This window comes from Thamnophis sirtalis, unplaced genomic scaffold (genome assembly GCF_051295495.1).
Source record: "Thamnophis sirtalis isolate CommonGarterSnake01/CBP01778 unplaced genomic scaffold, rThaSir2_p1.2 scaffold_13, whole genome shotgun sequence".
Classification (NCBI taxonomy): Eukaryota; Metazoa; Chordata; class Lepidosauria; order Squamata; family Natricidae; genus Thamnophis; species Thamnophis sirtalis.
Genome location: NW_028261393.1, coordinates 2,539,927 through 2,560,567, shown reverse-complemented (window position 1 = coordinate 2,560,567; position 20,641 = coordinate 2,539,927). Strand labels below are relative to the sequence as shown.

At 46.9% G+C, this 20,641-nt stretch overlaps 1 protein-coding gene across 1 annotated transcript in view; it reads left to right on the top strand.

Annotated features, from left to right (window-relative positions):
- ACTN4 (actinin alpha 4) overlaps positions 1–20,641 on the top strand; it is a 107,107-nt gene that overhangs the window by 71,742 nt on the left and 14,724 nt on the right. Inside the window, 4 exon segments of the mRNA XM_087727250.1 lie at positions 1,432–1,517; positions 9,393–9,485; positions 11,047–11,277; positions 12,840–12,987. Of these exon segments, the coding sequence (XP_087583376.1) occupies positions 1,432–1,517; positions 9,393–9,485; positions 11,047–11,277; positions 12,840–12,987 (558 nt within the window).

Sequence of the window (20,641 nt, the reverse complement as noted above, 5' to 3'; positions counted from 1 at the left end):
CCTTCCTCTGGCAGCTCTGCACATGCGCCCACTGGGAACAGGCTCCAGCTGTTCTTCTGCCCCACTGATGTCTGATTCTGAAGGCAGCTGATAACTGTCGGACGTCCCTGGCCCCCTCTCTGCCTCCGACACAGAGCCCTCCTCAGAGCCTTCCCCAGACTCCAGGACTGGCCCATCTTCCTCCCCAACCTCCCCACTGTCCGAATCTGCTCCCAGCTCCGTTAAGCCCTAAGTCAGGTTTTTCAGTGCCATTGTAACTAATAGTTGTAAGTCAAGGACTCACACTCTCTCTCAATAAAACACAGTTTTGATATTTCTGTGGAATCGTGTTTCGTGATCTGAGCCGGCCTCAGTCTTGCAAGCCTGATTTGCTGCCGAACGTCTGGATTAATATTTTTTTTAAGAAACAGCTATTTTAAAACAGGTTGAAGGACTTCAGGTGGAATTCTAAAACAATTCCCAAGGCTTGCAAATATACAGATTTGCAATTGAGATACGATCAGAAGGAAGAATATGACTTGCAAACAAGTAATTTCCTAAAAAAATGTTTCGGAGTCATTTTAAAATCCCCCCCCACCCTCCTTCTTTACATCAACAGCTACATCCTCTCTCTTTTTAGTCAATGATTTGTATCGAATTTCATAACAACAACAATAGAAATGTAAATGCAAAAAAAAATAAAATGTTAATCAAATTTGTAATGGCCGCCTATCAGCTGCAAGCCACAGCGCCAGAAGTGAATAGTCGGAAGTCTGTAACTTTATTGCCTATCGCCTATATTACAAGAATCTCCCCATATTGTTTATATCAGTGTTTCTCAACCTGCTGGCTGGGGAATTCTGGGAGTTGAAGTCCGGACATCTTCAAGTTGCCAAGGTTGAGAAACACTGGCCTATATTACAAGAATCTCCCCATATTGTTTTGTCTTCCTCTGGGAAGACCCAGATAAAGTTTCATGGATCTTTGGGGTGTGTGGAACACAAGTCAAGCTTTGCAGCTGTGCATCGACTCCAAGTTAAGTCCCCGCTTGACCCTTCCCTCCGGCCTAGCTGGCAGTTTCCCAGCTTTGCCCATGTCACGGAAAGGGATCTTGCCGAAGGTTACAGAACAACCCTTAAATTCCTCCCTCTGCGAGAAAGAATGCAAGGAATTGCCATGATTATATACGAGCCTTGCAGTCTTTCAGCAGGGTTTTGAGTTATGGCAGGAAATGCGATACAAATCTTGGATAAGCGTCCCCAAGCTTGTTCGTTGGACAGGCTAGCTCACATCCCGCGTCAGTTCTTCTGGATTTGTAGGCAGTAACTTTTTTCCCCCTCCCAATTCCCTGGATTGTTGCCCGAGAAGTCCCTTGGTGGTGATGTTTGACGGCAAATGACATTCCTTTGGGAGATAAAAGTTGTATCTGATGTCTTTAATACTTCTTTTCAGACATTGTCAACACAGCCCGTCCTGATGAGAAGGCTATTATGACCTATGTCTCCAGTTTCTACCATGCCTTCTCCGGGGCGCAGAAGGTACCAGAGACGGACGGCGGGTTTTTCTCTCTCCCCCCCCCCCTCCCCAATTAACCGCTTCTGTTCTTTCCAGAATCCTGGCTTCTTTTGATTCCCCTAGGAGTGGGGCGTTGCTTCGATCAACCTGGGGAACCCAGACCTCAGCTAGTCCAGGGCAAGCCTTTACAAAGACCCAGTGCAGAATCTCTACGGAGAATCTCTCAGTCCTCCAAGGTCCCGGCCGTCCCAAAGGTGCTTTTTTTCCCCAAGATGGGAAACTGGACTTTCTGGTTTCTTACCCAAGAAGCTGAAGAAGCTTTTTGGATAGATAGATAGATAGATAGATAGATAGATAGATAGATAGATAGATAGATAGATAGATAGATAGATAAGATAAATTAGATAGATTAGATAGATAGATAGATAGATAGATAGATAGATAGATAGATAGATGATAGATAGATAGATAGATAGATAGATAGATAGATAGATAGATAGATAGATAGATAGATAGATAGATGATAGATAGATATAGATAGATAGATAATTAGATAATTAGATAGATAGATAGATAGATAGATAGATAGATAGATAGATAGATAATTAGATAATTAGATAGATAGATAGATAGATAGATAATTAGATAATTTGATAGATTGATAGATTGATAGATAGATGATAGATAGATGATAGATAGATATAGATAGATAGATAGATAGATAGATAATTAGATAATTAGATAGATAATTAGATAGATAGATAATTAGATAGATAGATAGATAGATAGATAGATAATTAGATAGATAGATAGATAGATAGATGATAGATAGATAGATAGATAGATAGATAGATAGATAGATAGATAGATAATTAGATAGATAGATAGGTAGATAGATAGATAGATAGATAGATAGATAGATAGATAGATAGATAGATAGATAGATAGATAGATAGATAGATAGATAGGAGAGAGACTGACTAAAGAGGATAGATGATAGATAGATAGATAGATAGATAGATAGATAGATAGATAGATAGATAGATAGATAGATAGATGATAGATAGATAGATAGATAGATAGATAGATAGATAGATAGATAGATAGATAGATAGATAGATAGATAGATGATAGAAGTTTATCTAAGAAGCGAAAGGTCTTCAGAGAAAAACCAGAAAGTCCAGATTTGCCTTTTTGGGGGGAAAAATCACCTTGGGGACACCCAGTGCAGGAAAGAAAAATGGGCTATTTTTTCCCCCAAAACTCAACATAAATCCCTTTGGAGAGAAAGTGGAAAAACGAGGCTGTCACAGATGGAGGCCACCTTAGGAGAAGGAGAGGCAAATGTTAAGAGGCTTTACGACACTTAAGGCCCGGACTCTCCAACCAACCAAACTCCAAAACTCCATCGAAATTCGTCCTCTCCTCCCCCCCCAAAGATGTCAATAAGAGGAGAAGTTGATGAAGACCACAGTCACAAGTCCTCTCTAAGGAGGTGACTTCACGGAACAAATGTGGGCTTCAACTCCTAGAACAGGAAGTGCGGTCATCCTGTAGGCCCGAAAGTTGAAGGGCCTGTTTGAGGAGTCAAGGATGAAATTTAAGTTCCTTTTGAGAGATTCCCTGGGGGTCCTCTGGCCAGACCTGGGTATTTTAGGGGACCCAGGCCACACCTGGCTCTTGGGCAGTCCCTATTTTGATTTTATTTTGAGGGGGACTGCTGTTTTGTTTTTCCTTCCCAATTTACCTGCGTCTACAGCCCTCTTGGTTCAGCCCTCCTCAACCATCCCAGTTTGTCATGGGAACATTAATTTCCCACCCTTGTCCTGGTCTAAACAATGGGTTTGGAAGGGCTATCTTCTGTCCTAGCTGAGGTCTGGTTCTCCCAGGGAGCGTAACCTGTCTTCCTTCCTGCCTCTGGTCTTCTGCATGTCCAGCCGGACCTGGATTTTCTGCGTTGCCCTTGACTCTGCTTTCTCTTTTTCTCTTTCCTCTTGCGCAGATATTGTAGGCACGCTCAGGCCCGACGAGAAGGCCATCATGACTTATGTCTCCTGCTTCTATCATGCTTTCTCGGGGGCTCAGAAGGTGAGCTTGGGGCCGGGCGTGGGCTGCTTCGGGCTGCTGCGGCTGTCGGCTTGGGGCGATCTCGGGCTGCAGAGGGCGCTGGCACTACCTGGGTGTCCTGACCACCCTTCCGGAGCACGACTGTAGAAATGGCGCGAATAAATCACAAATACATTAAGTTAGATCTTGGCATTAAAAGGGCTTGGAAGCGCAGGGTCGGGAGTCTGTAGGTTAGGATATTGAGCATGGTTTCCCCCAAGAGGTGGCGCAGTGGTTAGAGTGCAGTACTGCAGGCCACTTCAGCTGACTGCTATCTGCAGTTTGGCGGTTCAAATCTCACCGGCTCAAGGTTGACTCAGCCTTCCATCCTTCGGAGGTGGGTGAAATGACGACCCAGATTGTTGGGGGCGATATACTGACTCTGTAAACCGCTTAGAGAGGGCTGAAAGCCCTATGAAGCGGTACATAAGTCTAACTGCTATTGCTAAGAAATATTACAGTAATGGGCCAGGAATACGATTCTGAGCAAGTCAAATGCTTCTCCGCCTTAGCTACTTTTAAGAGGTGTGGACTTCAACTCCCAGAATTCCCCAGTCGGCCTCGTTGGGAGTTGGAAGTCCCATGCATGGCCGAAAAGTTGAGACGCACAGGCGTAAAGTGCTTGTCGAGTTTCTTGCGGGAAAATCAAATCCAGAAAGCACGCACAGATAAACTGATTCAGCTGGATTCATTAACTTCTTTATATACATAAATGAATAAAATGTACGATAACAACAGTAGATTCTTCCAACGTGGTAGAAGTTGCAAGCAGAACACAATCAGGAGAACAGTTTGTTCTCAAAAGTTCAGAGCAGACAGAGTAGTTTCAGTTTCGATTCTCAGCACAGACTCAGATCTGTTTACACTCCCATTGGCTGACTTAGTTGCTATGCCTGTTCATTGGCTGACCTCGTTACCATGTCTCTCCCAGTCATGAATATCCCAACAGTACCTAAAGAGTTTCTCAGCTTTGACGACTTTTAAGGCGGGGACTTCAACTCCTGCTGGTGGGGGAATTCTGGGAGTTGAAGTCCACACGTCTTTGAATTGCCCAAGGTTGAGAAACCCCGATCCAAGCTAACGTGCCTGTTGAACTCCTGCCCGTCTTCTCTCATCATTTTTGAAGCTGAAATGAAACACGAGAACGAGTTCAAGTTGATTTTTGAAAGCTGCTTTTCAGCCTCCCTTTAAGTAGAGGTGTAAGAAAACACCACAAGGACAACGGCTGTGGAAGTGCACCCCCCCCCCCCCAAAAGCTTCCTCACATCTGGAAACATCTTTCTGGCTTTGATTATTCTGGCTTGTTCTTCCAGACTGAGAAAGGGAGGGAGGGAGGGAGAGATGCACAGAGACCCCCTCCGAGGAATTCTTTCACGTCTGTCCGTCCCGTCCCCCCAATTTTCTGGATGAGGTGTCTCTCATTCAACCATCCTTGGGTTTCAACCGCAGGATGAACGCCGTGACGTTGGCCTTTTGGCTTAGCGTCGGCCTTGAGCGACGCCGTTTCCAGAGCGAGCGATTGAAGCCGCCGGTGGCTAACAGCCCCCCCCCAATAACCCGTGGCTTGTGTGGCAGGGGGAAATGATGGCCACCGATTTAAGGTGGCCACCCACACCGCATTTCCTGCCTTTCCAGAGATCCCGGGAGAATTGGGATTAGAAACTCGGCACAAATGCACAGCCTCGAATTTGTTTTAGCCCTGGCGGGAGGCGAAAATCTGGCGGGCAGGTCTGAGGTGGTAGAATCTGGGAAGAAGAACCCCGGGGGTGTTGTGTGAGTCCTCGGGGGGAATTCTTTGCAAAGGGGGATTCGCTAGGAACGGATTGTGGCCGGAGGGGTGGGGGCTTCGCTCGCGTGCCGTGAGAAGGGGGATCGGTGTGAGTTCTGCAAATCTCCCTTCGGCGTCCTCCAGAGCCGGGATTAAGGGTTACCGCACGGTTTCCTGAACATCTGTTGTGTTTCCCCCCCCCCCATCTTTGGGGGGTTTGGAGCAAATCTCTCTTTCTCATGAAATATTGAAGGGGGGAAAAAGAAGTTTTTAACCGCTGAAAGAAGCAGCTGGATTTTTCCCGTAGCCAGGCCTGGCGAAAACTTCTCTGCCCCGAGTGGATTTTATGATCCTGTTAAGGCTTTCTCACTTCCAGTCCCTTGCTCTGAGTGACTTTAACGGGAGCGGAGCCAAAGCCAAAGCCTTTTGGGGGGAGGGCGGGGGGGGGGGGAATGCACCCGTAAGCATGAGTTTGTGCTGGCTGCAGAGATTTGTTTTTCTGGCACAGTTCGTTCTCTCTGTGTGTGTCTCTCTCCTCCCTCCCTCCTTCCTTCCTTCTCTCTTCTTTCCCTCTTTCTTTCTTTCTCTCTCCTCTTTCTCTTCCTTCCTTCCTTTCTTTCTTTCTCTTCCTCTCTTTCTTTCTCTTTCAACTCCCTCCCTTCTCTCTTCTTTCCTTCTTTCTTTCTCTCTCCTTCTCTCTCTTTCTCTTCCTTCCTTTCTTTCTTTCTCTTCCTCTCTTTCTCCTCCCTCCCTCCCTTCTCTCTTCTTTCCTTCTTTCTTTCTCTCTCCTTCCTTCCTTCTTTCTCTCTTCCTTCCTTTTTTCCTTTCTTTCTTTCCCTCTCTTTCTTTCTCTCTCTTTCTCCTCCCTCCCTCCCTTCCTTCCTTCTCTCTTCTTTCCCTCTTTCTTTCTCTCTCTCCTTCCTTCTCTCTTTTCCTTCCTTCCTTCCTTCCTCTTCCCCTCTTTCTTTCTCTTTCAACTCCCTCCCTTCCTTCTCTCTTCTTTCCCTCTTTCTTTCTTTCTCTCTCCTTCTCTCTCTTTCTCTTCCTTCCTTCCTTTCTTTCTCTTCCTCTCTTTCTTTCTCTCTTTCTCCTCCCTCCCTCCCTTCTCTCTTCTTTCCCTCTTTCCTTCTTTCTTTCTCTCTCCTTCCTTCCTTCTTTCTCTTTCTCTTCCTTCCTTTTTTCCTTTCTTTCTTTCCCTCTCTTTCTTTCTCTCTCTTTCTTCTCCCTCCCTCCTTCCCTTCCTTCTCTCTTCTTTCCCTCTTTCTCTCTCTCCTTCCTTCTCTCTTTCTCTTCCTTCTTCCTTTCTTTTTCTCCCCCCCCCCCCCGCCAGCTTAATTGCTTTCTTACTAATTTTCTCTTTTGCATGCTGAGCATACAGGCCAGTATACTACGCCTGTCCTTTTCCTCCCTGTCGGATGTTAAATGGCCCTTCTCCTCCTTCCTTGGAGCCTGGAAAGGGAAATTCGAAGTCTGCCAGTCCTTGCCTAAAGCTCCCCTCCTTCGTTTCATTCCCTTTCCTTTGTGTGCTGCAACTAACCGTCCCGTTTTCCTGGTCCTCCCCTCTGCTGCGCCCCCACGTCCCTTCCCCTCTGCTGGTCTCTTCCTTCCTTTTGGATGGCTCCTTGTGTTTATATTATGTCGGGTTTCTGTTCCTCCTGGTTAGATTGGCTCAGAGTGGGCGGATCAGGCTCCTAATAGAGACCTACAATTTTTCACTAGTTTTATTTATAGTCCCAATAAAGCCCAAAGCTATAAAAATGAAGAAATTCTGCCAGGACGGGTAAAGTATGTCCCAGGATTTTATGCAATGGGGCTAGTGATGGGATTGCACGAGGAGGAGGCGTGATCCAGAGCAGTCGATTCTTAATCCTCAGCGCCTTTTTTTTTTAAAGCTGGGCGAACTTCTATTTCCCCAGCTTCGTAGTAGTAGTCCCTATGGACTTCAATTCCCAGAATTCCCTATCCCGTCTCTTAAAGGGACAGGACTGATTTCCGTAGCGCCCGCCTTGTTAAGTTTCCCTGGCCTGCCTTGGCACCTTCCTTGATCACTTGGCATGGAAAGCAAAGATGCTCCTGCTTCTGCACCTCCCTCAAGAGGCTCCAGGGGTTGAGGGGTGGTCCTTTGAACGGACCGGAATTCCTGAGGGTCCGCAAGAAAATATCCCCATTTTACCGCAGAAAAGACCAATGTTAAACTCGGAGTTCCTCGCCTCTGCCTGCTTTTGAGATGCAGGAAAAATAGCCTGGAGGAAAGAGCCACATGCGGCTCCAGAGCCACAGTTTGCTGACCCCTGGTCTATACCGACTGCGGGGGGGGGGGGGGGACCAGTAGCTTTTTTTTTTTTAAGTGGAAATAAAATCTCTCTCGGTTTCTTTCTTTCTTTCTTTCGAATATCCTATTTTGTTGGCAACTCATTTCTTCCATGGCTCTCTCTCCCTTTCCCCTTCCCCTTCTCCAGACCCTCCTCTTCACCCTTTCTGTTGATGTGTGGCTTCCATCTCCTTCCCTTGGACTCTCTCTGCTCCTAGCAAGGTACTTGATTTCTTGACTTTTTCCCATTTCACGGCTTCTGTGTGATTTGTCCCTCCTCCCACCCCCACCACCACAATTTTTTTAATTTTATTTTTTGCTTTTGGGCAAGCCAGGTGCGGGCGTTTACGGCGGGACTCCCAACTTCATGGCCTCCCTCGTTTGTTTTTTTAAAGCAGGCCTTTCACCTGCTCTGCTCCTCCTCCCTTTAAAACACACACAAACAAACACACACCCTTTTTGCATCCTATTGTTTTTGACAAAGGTCCACCATTGCTTTCATTTTTTCCTTTGTCTTTGTGTTTTTGGATTTATGCCAGCTTGCAATGCGGCTCTCAGTACAAAACTGGGAAGGTTTATAGTTACCGGGGACCTTGAGTGAAGAATAACAATCAATTGCTGGAGGGTATAAGGATTCCTACCTTGGGCTGGGGTTGGACTAGAAGACCTCCAAGGTCCCTTCCGGCCCTAGGATTCTACAATTGGAGTACGATCTCGTTGAAATAGAATCGGCTAAGGGAAGGGGAGCTACCAAAAATGTGCCACTGAGAACGTTGTGCGGCTTGCAAAGGATCAAAAAAAAAGAATTAAAAAAAAAGAGACTTTGCAGGGGATAATAGTAGAATAAATGCCAGATCTGGAGCGGAACTGTTTTAGCAGTGCTTTCTGAACCCTAGATAAAAATACAGCCGTTTTCTTGAAACATTCAAATCTTGGCTTATGAAGTGCTAGGATAACTCGAGGGGTTGCACGAGTCTTTAAATCTTCATGCAAACCAATCGTTTGCCCTTAACATCAACGTTAGAAAATATTGGGTCCAATCAGGATCTGAAACCCTGGTTTGAAGACGCGAGCTTTGATCCACGCGTAATAACTATCAGTATCTTGGGCCTGATGCACCAGGAATTTTAAATTCAAGCGGTCAGTCGCTGCAGACCGAAACAGGAAGTATATATGAGCTTTCGACATGCTTTGGTTGAATCCACGGTCCTGCCAGATGAAAGAGATGAGCCTTCTCACCTGGTTCCATTATCCAGCAGCTCAAACCAAGTTTGGTCCGATCAAATGATCCCGCGTTACACTTGGGATGATAGTTGTCTTTTGATTACGTTAGTGGTTTCTGGGCATGCTCTGAGCTTCCAGACTGGCGTTTCTCAAGTTCTGGGCCACTGGAAGATAAGATGGGTGGGCTTCAACTCCCAGAGTTCCCTAGCCAGCTGGAGAACTCAACCACGGCTTGAGAACCCAACCCTGGTTGAAGAGGTTCAAGATCTGAAAGTTGACTCCAGATAATGCCATCCTCCTGGATTGAAATTTAATGGCTTCACATCCGCTCTCTCTCTCTCTCTCTCTCTGCCTGTCGGACGCTTTCTATGAGGGTTCAATTATTGCTTTGATCTCATGCTGTGCCTTTCCTTGGAAGGTCCAGAGTCTCTCCGGGGACTGTTGTTTTTCTGCCGAGTCACCAATTTCCCCCTCTTGTTCTGCTTGTAGGCCGAGACAGCGGCAAACAGGATTTGCAAAGTGTTGGCCGTCAACCAAGAGAATGAGCACCTGATGGAAGATTACGAGAAGCTGGCTTCTGATGTGAGTCTTGATGAGCCTTCCCTGTTTTTAACAGGCGGGAGTTGAACCTGGTGACATACACACACACACACACACACACACACACACCACCTCTCGACGAGCCAAGAGTTTTGGGAATCCGCCTGTCAACAGGCTCCGGATATAATGGAGACGGTTGAGAAATTGGGTGGGGGGGGGAGCGACCGGGTGCTTTGATCACTTCTCAGTCTGAACTTACCGTATTTTTCGGAGTATAAGACGCACCTTTTCCCTCTCCTTAAAAGAGCGCGGAAATGTTGGTGCATCTTATACACCGAATTCAGCCCTTTTTGGCCTCTCGAAGCCCTGTTCCCGCATCCCGTTTTTCTGAAAAACAAACAAAAAACAGGCCAGAAGCACTCTGCAGGCTTCAGCAGGGCTGGGGGGGAAAGGAAACGGGGGGGGGGGGGCGATTTGCCTTCCCCCAGTCCTGCTGAAGTCTGCAGAGTGGTCCCGGGGGCCAGGAAAGACCATATATATATCCGCCTTAAGAATTACCGTATTTTTCGGATTATAAGACGCACCGGTGTATAAGGCGCATCAAGATTTCGAAGAGGTAAGTAAGAATATATATATATATATATATATATATATATATATATATATATATATATATATATATATATATATATATATATGTTATATTTTATGCTGATAAATAAATAAAGGGAGACTAGTATAGATCTATTTCAAGCTATTTAGCTCTCATCAGCTAGCCACACCCTTGTTGGGAATCGAACCTGTGCTCTATTGCCTCTTAGGCAGATGTGTTAACCATTGAGCTACACAGCTCGACTCCTTATCAGCCAGCCAGGGTGAGAGGTATATATTTAAAGTCACAACCCCTGGTATGCCCAAATATATATATATATATTTCTTACTTACCTCTTCGAAATCTTGATGCGCCTTATACACCGGTGCGTCTTATAGTCTGAAAAATATGGTAATTCTTAAGGCGGACGCCATTAAGAGTGTTCCCCAAAGACAGCGTTGCGTTGCTCTTCCGCGGGTTGCAACCCAGGTGCTTGCAAAGGCTGCAGAGCAGGGGGTGAAATGCAACCGGTTCGGCTCGGTTCTCCCGAATCGATAGTAAAAACAATGCTTTAAAAAAAAGGGATTTTAAAAAAAAAGTTCCAACAACGGGATCATTGCAACCTTTTTTTAAAAGCATTTTCTGACTACCTCTTCGCCTGAACCGGTAGTAAAAAAGTAACAAAAAGTTTCTGACGATCGCTTGTGCAACTATCAGCTGTGCCGTGCGATTTATATTCGCTAGAAATCCTGCTTTCATTTTCATCCTGGACAACTTGGAGCAGTGTTTCTCAACCTTGGCAACTTGAAGATGTCCGGACTTCAACTCCCAGAATTCCCCAGCCAGCGAATGCTGGCTGGGGAATTCTGGGAGTTGAAGTCCGGACATCTTCAAGTTGCCAAGGTTGAGAAACACTGACCTGGAGGATCTCCATAGACCTGTTCTCGTTATACTTTTGGTTGTTAAAGCTACGGTGTCTTATTTTACCAACTCCTGGGGTGCTTCCCGCAGCTTCTGGAATGGATTCAGCGCACCATCCCTTGGCTGGAGGACCGGGTGCCTCAGAAGACCATGCAAGAGATGCAGCAGAAGCTGGAGGACTTCCGGGACTACCGACGGGTCCACAAACCCCCCAAAGTGCAGGAGAAGTGCCAGTTGGAGATCAACTTCAACACCTTGCAGACCAAACTGCGGCTCAGCAACCGGCCGGCTTTCATGCCCTCCGAAGGAAGGATGGTGTCGGTGAGTACTACGGCTGTCTCCCTACTCGGCCCCTCCTTCACTTCCGGGTTCGCGTAGTTTTAACAACACGGGTAGGTCCTCGACTTAACGACCGCAATGATGAAGCCCAAACTTGGCAGCTAATCAGCAAATTTTGCCCCATTTTGCAACTGTCCCCGCCACCGTTGCTAAGTGAATCGCTGAGGTTCGCTCAGTTAGTAACGAGGTTGCTAAGTGAAGCTGGCTTCCCAGTTGACTTTGCTTATCCGAAGGTTGTAAGAGGGGATCGCAACACACACACACACACACACACACACACACACACACACACACACACACACACACACGGGACACTGCAACCGTCATAAATATGAGTCAGTTGCCAAGTGGCTGAATGTTGGTCCCGGGATCATGGGGATGCTGCAGTGGTCGCAAGTGTGAAAACAGGAAGTCACTTTTTTTTTCAGTGCCGTTGTAACTTCCAACGGTCACTAAATGAACTGTTGTAAGTCCAGGACTGGATCCTCTAGGTCAGTGTTTCTCAACCTTGGTGGCGCAGTGGTTAAATGCAGCACTGCAGGCTACTGCTAGATCAGCAGTTCAGCGGTTCAAATCTCACCGGCTCAGGGTTGACTCAGCCTTCCATCCTTCTGAGGTGGGTAAAATGAGGACCCAGATTGTTGGGGGCAATATGCTGACTCTCTGTAAACCGCTTAGAGAGGGCTGAAAGCCCTATGAAGCGGTATATAAGTCTACTGCTATTGCTATTGCTTTAAGGTGTGTGGGCCTCAACTCCCAGAATTCCCCAGACAGTCATGCCGGCTGGGGAATTCTGAGAATTGAAATCCACCCAGTGGCCAAAGTTGAAAAAGACTGATTTAACTCTCTCTCTCTATATATATAAAAGCGAAATTCCACTCACAAAACATCACGAAATCTCCAGAACCGTAAAGCCTACGAACTTAAAATTTGGCATGTAGGTTCTTTTTGGCTCCTGGGTGCTCACTAAGAAAGGATTTCTTGAAATGACTACCAGATCATTAGTATTTCTTATATTATTATTATTATTACCACGCTCTGATGCTAAGGAGTTAGACGTTCTACTCCCCCACCCCACCCGAAAAGAACTCTGTTCCAACTGCCACTTGGGCATGGCCAGCCCGTGATTCCTCCGGCCTGTGGGCTGGGAGTTTGGAGAGGATCAATGGAGGCCACCCTGAGGGAGAGAAGGGGATAAGATGGAGGCTTCTGTGGGGCCGGCCTGTGGGAGAGACGGGGAAAGGAGAGGCTTTAAGCTGTAAGTGTCAATTTATCAAGCCCGATCACATAGTTTCGTAGCGGAACACGGGTATCCAGCTAGTAAAAGATAATCCCCCAAATTCAGATTAATAAAAGTTTCCCCCCAATTAATAACAGACCTCTTCAAGCAAGCAGGGCCGGCCACCTGATTGAATCCTTAAAATGGGGCTCCACGTTAAACCACCATCTTGCTGTAGAGACCTTTGGGGGAGGAGGGGATCGTGTTTTCCTTTACTAGCCCCACCTTACCATACCCGCGAATCCCCCCCTCCCCTCCCCCCCAGGATATCAACAACGGCTGGCAGCGCTTGGAGCAGGCGGAGAAAGGTTTCGAAGAGTGGCAGCTGAACGAAATCCGGAGGCTGGAAAGATTGGATCATCTGGCTCTGAAGTTCCGGCAGAAGGCCTCCATCCACGAAGCCTGGACCGAAGGTGAGGAAGACCCTTCGGGAGGGAGATATGGGCCGGCCCAATGGCCTCTTGTTTGCAGGGGGGTCCTCGGTTTACGACCGCAATTGGAAGCAGGATTTCCATGGCTGGGCAAGGTTGCTAAGTGAGTCGCGGATGGTTTTTTTTTTTTTTAATGGCCTTTTGGGCCACGCATGTTAAGCCACTGCGGCTTCACCCAAGGACGCGGCTTCTGCAAAACAGCCAGAGGTCGGTTTGGGCGTGACACTTCTGCTCATGCCCAGAAGTGTCTGGGTGGGTGGGCGGAGCCTCCTGGCGCTGCGGATCCGGGCCAAACTGGCAGCAACCCACCTCTGAAAACAGCTGCGTGTCTTCTTCCCAGTGTCTCTCTGACCAGGGGTCTCCAGCCTTGGCAACTTTTAAGAACTTGTGGACTTCAGTTCCCAGAATTCCTCAGCCAGCTTGGCTGAATTCTGGGAGTTGAAGTCCACAAGTCTTAAAAGTCGGCAAGGCCTCTGTCTTCGGCCATCGTAGCTCACGGGACCAGCGTCGAACCTGCCAAAATACCAGCTGCATATCTTGTATTTTTATTTTTTTTTAAAAAATCGTTCCGTAAAAAAACCAAATTCCATCGTTTCTCCCTCCCTTCCCCAAAAATGTGGTTTCTCAGAAGCGTGTGGTGAGGGAGGCCTTGTTTATTTACCCTGTCTAAGGGTGAAATTTAGTGGGTGTAGCAGGTGGGCCCATAACGCTCGCTTTGCAGAGAGTCAAGCTAATGAGACGACAGCTGGTTTCTCCCGCCCCCCCCCCCAAGCTCTAACATCTGCGCTGGCCTGTCACTCCGAGCAGAACGATGCCGCGATTGGCTCTGGGCTTCTTCGCCAACTGGTCTGAATTCTGGGAGTTGAAGTCCGCACATCTTAAAAGAGGCCAATTTAGTAGACCTTAACTCTGGCTGGGGTTTGGCCCTGAACATCTCCCCTAACCAGATGTTCAGACTCAAACATTTCGCTGCTTTGCTTGTGTTAGCAATAGCAATAGCCCTTAGACTTATATACCGCTTTGCAAGGCGTTACAGCCCTCTCTAAGCGGTTGGCAGAGTCAGCCTCTTGCCCCCAACAGTCTGGCTCCTCCTTTGACCCGCCTCGCAACGATGGAAGAAGGCGGAGTCAACTTTGAGCCTGATGAGATTTGAACTGCCAAATTGCAGGCAGCCGGCAGTCAGCAGAGATAGCCTGCAGTACTGCACTCTAACCATTGTGCCGCCGTGGCTCATGAGGCATTCGCTAGAGCTGGCGTGGGCTTCTACGCCGAGGGATTTCGTTCCGACCTAGGCTTCCCCAGCAGCACGAAGCCAAGTCCTCATCTGATAACCCCCTTTTATTTAACGTAAAGTGAATTCCTCTCCCGCAGTCTTTCCAGGTAGCTCACAATTCCCGACCTGTATCAGGCTTGGAGATATTGGCCAGGCCGAGATCTTTCAGAGGCCGCAATACTTGGCAAGAATGCGGGAATGAACTAATTGTCTCCTGCAAACTCCACTCCCCTTTCGCTCCTCTTTTATTCCCCCTGGGAGGGGCCATTCACCGTCCACCTCTGGCCTTACTCCCAAGTCGACCCCTGTTCTTTAGCTGCTCCCTTCGTCTGGCAACTCTGCACAAGCGCACCCTGGGAACAGGCTCCAGCTGTTCTTCTGCCTCACTGATGTCCGACTCCGAAGGCAGCTGATAACTGTCAGACGGCCCTGGCCCCCTCTCTGCCTCCGACACAGAGCCCTCATCGGAGTCTTCCTCAGACTCCAGGACTGGCCCATCTTCCTCCCCAACCTCCCCCCTGTCCGAATCTGCTTCCAGACTCTCTGACTCACACTCCCATCCTATCCACACAAAAGATTCCCGGTTCCACCACAAAACCGCGTTCGACTAAAGCGCGCTCGACGAAACCGCGTAGCTGACGTCATCACAGGGCGACAACAGCGCGGAGACAGAAGCATGCTGTAAAGGCTAAACCTAAAATTAACCCCTAAACCTAAACCTAACCCCCCTAAACCTAATCCTAACCTTAACCCTTAACCTAACCCTTAACCTAACCCTAAACCTAACCCTAAACCTAACCCTTACCTTAAGTTGAATCGGCTTGCTTCCAAAGCGCTATTTAAAGCGCCCTTCTTTCTCCGCGCTCGCTGTTGATGACGTCAGCGACGCGGTTTAATCAGGCACGCTTTAGTCGAGCGCGGTTTTGACGTGCCACGAGATTCCCATGCGTGGTTACCTACCTCTTCCTTGGGTGAACTTCCTCTGACCAGTCGAATCCCCCCTCCCCCGGGGGGGGTGGGGGAAGGAGAACTGGGGGGGGGTGATACTTTTCTACATCTTCCACAAATCCGATGAGGAAGTTCTCCAGAAGTTGAGGAAGCTTCTTGGATTGTCTGCCCATGAGAAGCCTCCCAGCCTCTCTCTCTGGAGGTAGCGGTGGTGTCAGTGGCCCAGAACATGTTTGCGGTGTTTTCTAACCGTCCTTTGTCTCCAGCCCTATTCTTAGCACAGCCCAGGGTGGAGGAAAGGTTATCGGCCTCCTTGTAGCTTCCTGTTAGAGACCCGATTCTTTTTTTTCCTCGGACAAACAAGAGAAACGCAGGGGCCTCCACCCGCGGTGGCTTCATCCATCAAACAAGGACCGAGGCAGTTGTCATGGAAGTTAGAGGGTGTCTTGGAGAGATTCTGTGGGGCTGGAGGGAATGGGAGGATGGGGGGGGGTGTCTCCTTTTGATGCTGGAGGTGCCAAGTTTTCAGATCCTGCCTGGACTGCGGATAACAGCGGTCGGGCGATTCTGGGCAAGGCCTCAGCTCGGCTTTTAATGGCATCCTGGATTGCACCACAGCTGGGGTCCATGCTGGTTTCTGGTTTCCTTTGCGTGCTTGGCCGAGGAAAAAAAGCTCTTTCAGATGGCACAGATTAATGCTCCCTTTTAAAGCGATGTTTCTCAACCTTGGCAACTTTTAAGATGGGGTGGATTTTTCACTCCCAGAATCCCCCAGCCAGCAAACCAGTATTTATTTTTTAACCTTGGCAACTGTAGGATGGGTGGACTTCAACTCCCAGAATCCCCCAGCCAGCAAACCAGTTAATCTTGGCAACTGTAGGATGGGTGGACTTCAACTCCCAGAATCCCCCAGCCAGCAAACCAGTATTTATTTCTTAACCTTGGCAATTGTAGGATAGGTGGACTTCAACTCCCAGAATCCCCCAGCCAGCAAACCAGTTAACCTTGGCAACTGTAGGATGGGTGGACTTCAACTCCCAGAATCCCTCAGCCAGCAAACCAGTTAATCTTGGCAACTGTAGGATGGGTGGACTTCAACTCCCAGAATCCCCCAGCCAGCAAACCAGTATTTATTTCTTAACCTTGGCAATTGTAGGATAGGTGGACTTCAACTCCCAGAATCCCCCAGCCAGCAAACCAGTTAACCTTGGCAACTGTAGGATGGGTGGACTTCAACTCCCAGAATCCCCCAGCCAGCAAACCAGTTAATCTTGGCAACTGTAGGATGGGTGGACTTCAACTCCCAGAATCCCCCAGCCAGCAAACCAGTATTTATTTCTTAACCTTGGCAATTGTAGGATAGGTGGACTTCAACTCCCAGAATCCCCCAGCCAGCAAACCAGTTAACCTTGGCAACTGTAGGATGGGTGGACTTCAACTCCCAGAATCCCCCAGCCAGCAAACCAGTTAATCTTGGCAACTGTAGGATGGGTGGACTTCAACTCCCAGAATCCCCCAGCCAGCAAACCAGTATTTATTTCTTAACCTTGGCAATTGTAGGATAGGTGGACTTCAACTCCCAGAATCCCCCAGCCAGCAAACCAGTTAACCTTGGCAACTGTAGGATGGGTGGACTTCAACTCCCAGAATCCCCCAGCCAGCAAACCAGTATTTATTTCTTAACCTTGGCAACTGTAGGATAGGTGGACTTCAACTCCCAGAATCCCCCAGCCAGCAAACCAGTATTTATTTCTTAACCTTGGCAACTGTAGGATGGGTGGACTTCAACTCCCAGAATCCCCCAGCCAGCAAACCAGTATTTATTTCTTAACCTTGGCAACTGTAGGATGGGTGGACCTCAACTCCCAGAATCCCCCAGCCAGCAAACCAGTTAACCTTGGCAATTGTAGGATGGGTGGACTTCAACTCCCAGAATCCCCCAGCCAGCAAACCAGTATTTATTTCTTAACCTTGGCAACTGTAGGATAGGTGGACTTCAACTCCCAGAATCCCTCAGCCAGCAAACCAGTATTTATTTCTTAACCTTGGCAACTGTAGGATGGATGGACTTCAATTCCCAGAATCCCCCAGCCAGCAAACCAGTATTTATTTCTTAACCTTGGCAACTGTAGGATGGGTGGACTTCAACTCCCAGAATCCCCCAGCCAGCAAACCAGTATTTATTTCTTAACCTTGGCAACTGTAGGATAGGTGGACTTCAACTCCCAGAATCCCTCAGCCAGCAAACCAGTATTTATTTCTTAACCTTGGCAACTGTAGGATGGATGGACTTCAATTCCCAGAATCCCCCAGCCAGCAAACCAGTATTTATTTCTTAACCTTGGCAACTGTAGGATGGGTGGACTTCAACTCCCAGAATCCCCCAGCCAGCAAACCAATATTTATTTCTTAACCTTGGCAACTGTAGGATAGGTGGACTTCAACTCCCAGAATCCCCCAGCCAGCAAACCAGTATTTATTTCTTAACCTTGGCAACTGTAGGATGGGTGGACTTCAACTCCCAGAATCCCCCAGCCAGCAAACCAGTATTTATTTCTTAACCTTGGCAACTGTAGGATGGGTGGACTTCAACTCCCAGAATCCCTCAGCCAGCAAACCAGTATTTATTTCTTAACCTTGGCAACTCTAGGATGGGTGGATCTCAACTCCCAGAATCCCCCAGCCAGCAAACCAGTATTTATTTCTTAACCTTGGCAACTGTAGGATGGGTGGACTTCAACTCCCAGAATCCCTCAGCCAGCAAACCAGTTAATCTTGGCAACTGTAGGATGGGTGGACTTCAACTCCCAGAATCCCCCAGCCAGCAAACCAGTATTTATTTCTTAACCTTGGCAACTGTAGGATGGGTGGACTTCAACTCCCAGAATCCCCCAGCCAGCAAACCAGTATTTATTTCTTAACCTTGGCAACTGTAGGATGGGGGGACTTCAACTCCCAGAATCCCCCAGCCAGCAAACCAGTATTTATTTCTTAACCTTGGCAACTGTAGGATGGGGGGACTTCAACTCCCAGAATCCCCCAGCCAGCAAACCAGTTAACCTTGGCAATTGTAGGATGGGTGGACTTCAACTCCCAGAATCCCCCAGCCAGCAAACCAGTATTTATTTCTTAACCTTGGCAACTCTAGGATGGGTGGACCTCAACTCCCAGAATCCCCCAGCCAGCAAACCAGTATTTATTTCTTAACCTTGGCAACTGTAGGATGGGTGGACTTCAACTCCCAGAATCCCCCAGCCAGCAAACCAGTTAACCTTGGCAACTGTAGGATGGGTGGACTTCAACTCCCAGAATCCCTCAGCCAGCAAACCAGTATTTATTTCTTAACCTTGGCAACTGTAGGATGGGTGGACCTCAACTCCCAGAATCCCCCAGCCAGCAAACCAGTTAACCTTGGCAACTGTAGGATGGGTGGACTTCAACTCCCAGAATCCCCCAGCCAGCAAACCAGTATTTATTTCTTAACCTTGGCAACTGTGGGATGGGTGGACTTCAACTCCCAGAATCCCCCAGCCAGCAAACCAGTTAACCTTGGCAACTGTAGGATGGGTGGACTTCAACTCCCAGAATCCCTCAGCCAGCAAACCAGTATTTATTTCTTAACCTTGGCAACTGTAGGATGGATGGACTTCAACTCCCAGAATCCTCCAGCCAGCAAACCAGTATTTATTTCTTAACCTTGGCAACTGTAGGATAGGTGGACTTCAACTCCCAGAATCCCTCAGCCAGCAAACCAGTATTTATTTCTTAACCTTGGCAATTGTAGGATGGGTGGACTTCAACTCCCAGAATCCCCCAGCCAGCAAACCAGTATTTATTTCTTAACCTTGGCAACGGTAGGATGGGTGGACTTCAACTCCCAGAATCCCCCAGCCAGCAAACCAGTATTTATTTCTTAACCTTGGCAACTGTAGGATGGATGGACTTCAACTCCCAGAATCCCCCAGCCAGCAAAGCTTAAACTTGTCAAGGTTGAGAAACATGCCTTGAATGTTTAAAGACCCCAACGGTTTAAAGGCTCCAAGCTCCGTCATCTGCCCGGGCCTGGTCTGGGTGTGTGTGTGTGTGTCTCTACAGGGGTTTCCTCACTAACTCGTGCCGCCATTCCAGAAACCACAATCCCCCCCTTGGGGTACAATGTCATCACAGTACCTAAGAAAGGACTTTCCCGCTATGTGGGATCCCCAATATTCATGGACATATGGAGGGAATCTCTTGTCTAACGTTGCACACCGCCAGACGAAGGCTGCCGTCTCCCCCCCCCCCCCCCCCCACACACACACCCAGCACCGCGGGGTCTTTCAGCTTGTCTGGATCTCTCCTGGCTGGCGGCCAAGGCTGGATTTTCCAAGCTAAGCCAGCGTGTCCCGGAGAACAGCTGATTGGAAGAGAGGCACATTTTCAAGCATCCCGCAGCTCCCCGACCCAAATAGTTTCTCAAGTAGTGGAGAAACCCCAGCAATGTGGCGGTGGGCTTGCAAAAAGGGGGTTTGGTGCTCGGCTGGCGCTAGGCGACAAGGTGGGGATGGGGGGCAGAGGGGAGTGATGTCAGCAGCAAGAGAACCTCAATCAACAGGGGAATAAAGCAGAACAGAATAGGATAGGATAGAAAATAGAATAGGATACAGGATATAGAATAGAATGAATATAGAATAGAATATAGGATAGAATAGAAAGAATATAGAATAAAATAGAATATAGAATATAAAATGGAATAGAAAGAATATAAAATATGGAATATAGAATAGAATGAATATAGAATATGGAATATAAAATAGAATGAAATATAGAATAGAATAGAATATAGAATATAAAATGGAATAGTATTAATATAGAATATAGAATAGAAAGAATATAGAATATGGAATATAGAATAGAATGAAATATAGATTATAGAATAAAAAGAATATAGAATAAAATAGAATATAGAATATAAAATGGAATAGAAAGAATATAAAATATGGAATATAGAATAGAATGAATATAGAATATGGAATATAAAATAGAATGAAATATAGAATAGAATAGAATATAGAATATAAAATGGAATAGTATTAATATAGAATATAGAATAGAAAGAATATAGAATATGGAATATAGAATAGAATGAAATATAGATTATAGAATAAAAAGAATATAGAATAAAATAGAATATAGAATATAAAATGGAATAGAAAGAATATAAAATATGGAATATAGAATAGAATGAATATAGAATATGGAATATAAAATAGAATGAAATATAGAATAGAATAGAATATAGAATATAAAATGGAATAGTATTAATATAGAATATAGAATAGAAAGAATATAGAATATGGAATATAGAATAGAATGAAATATAGATTATAGAATAAAAAGAATATAGAATAGAATATAGAATATAAAATGGAATAG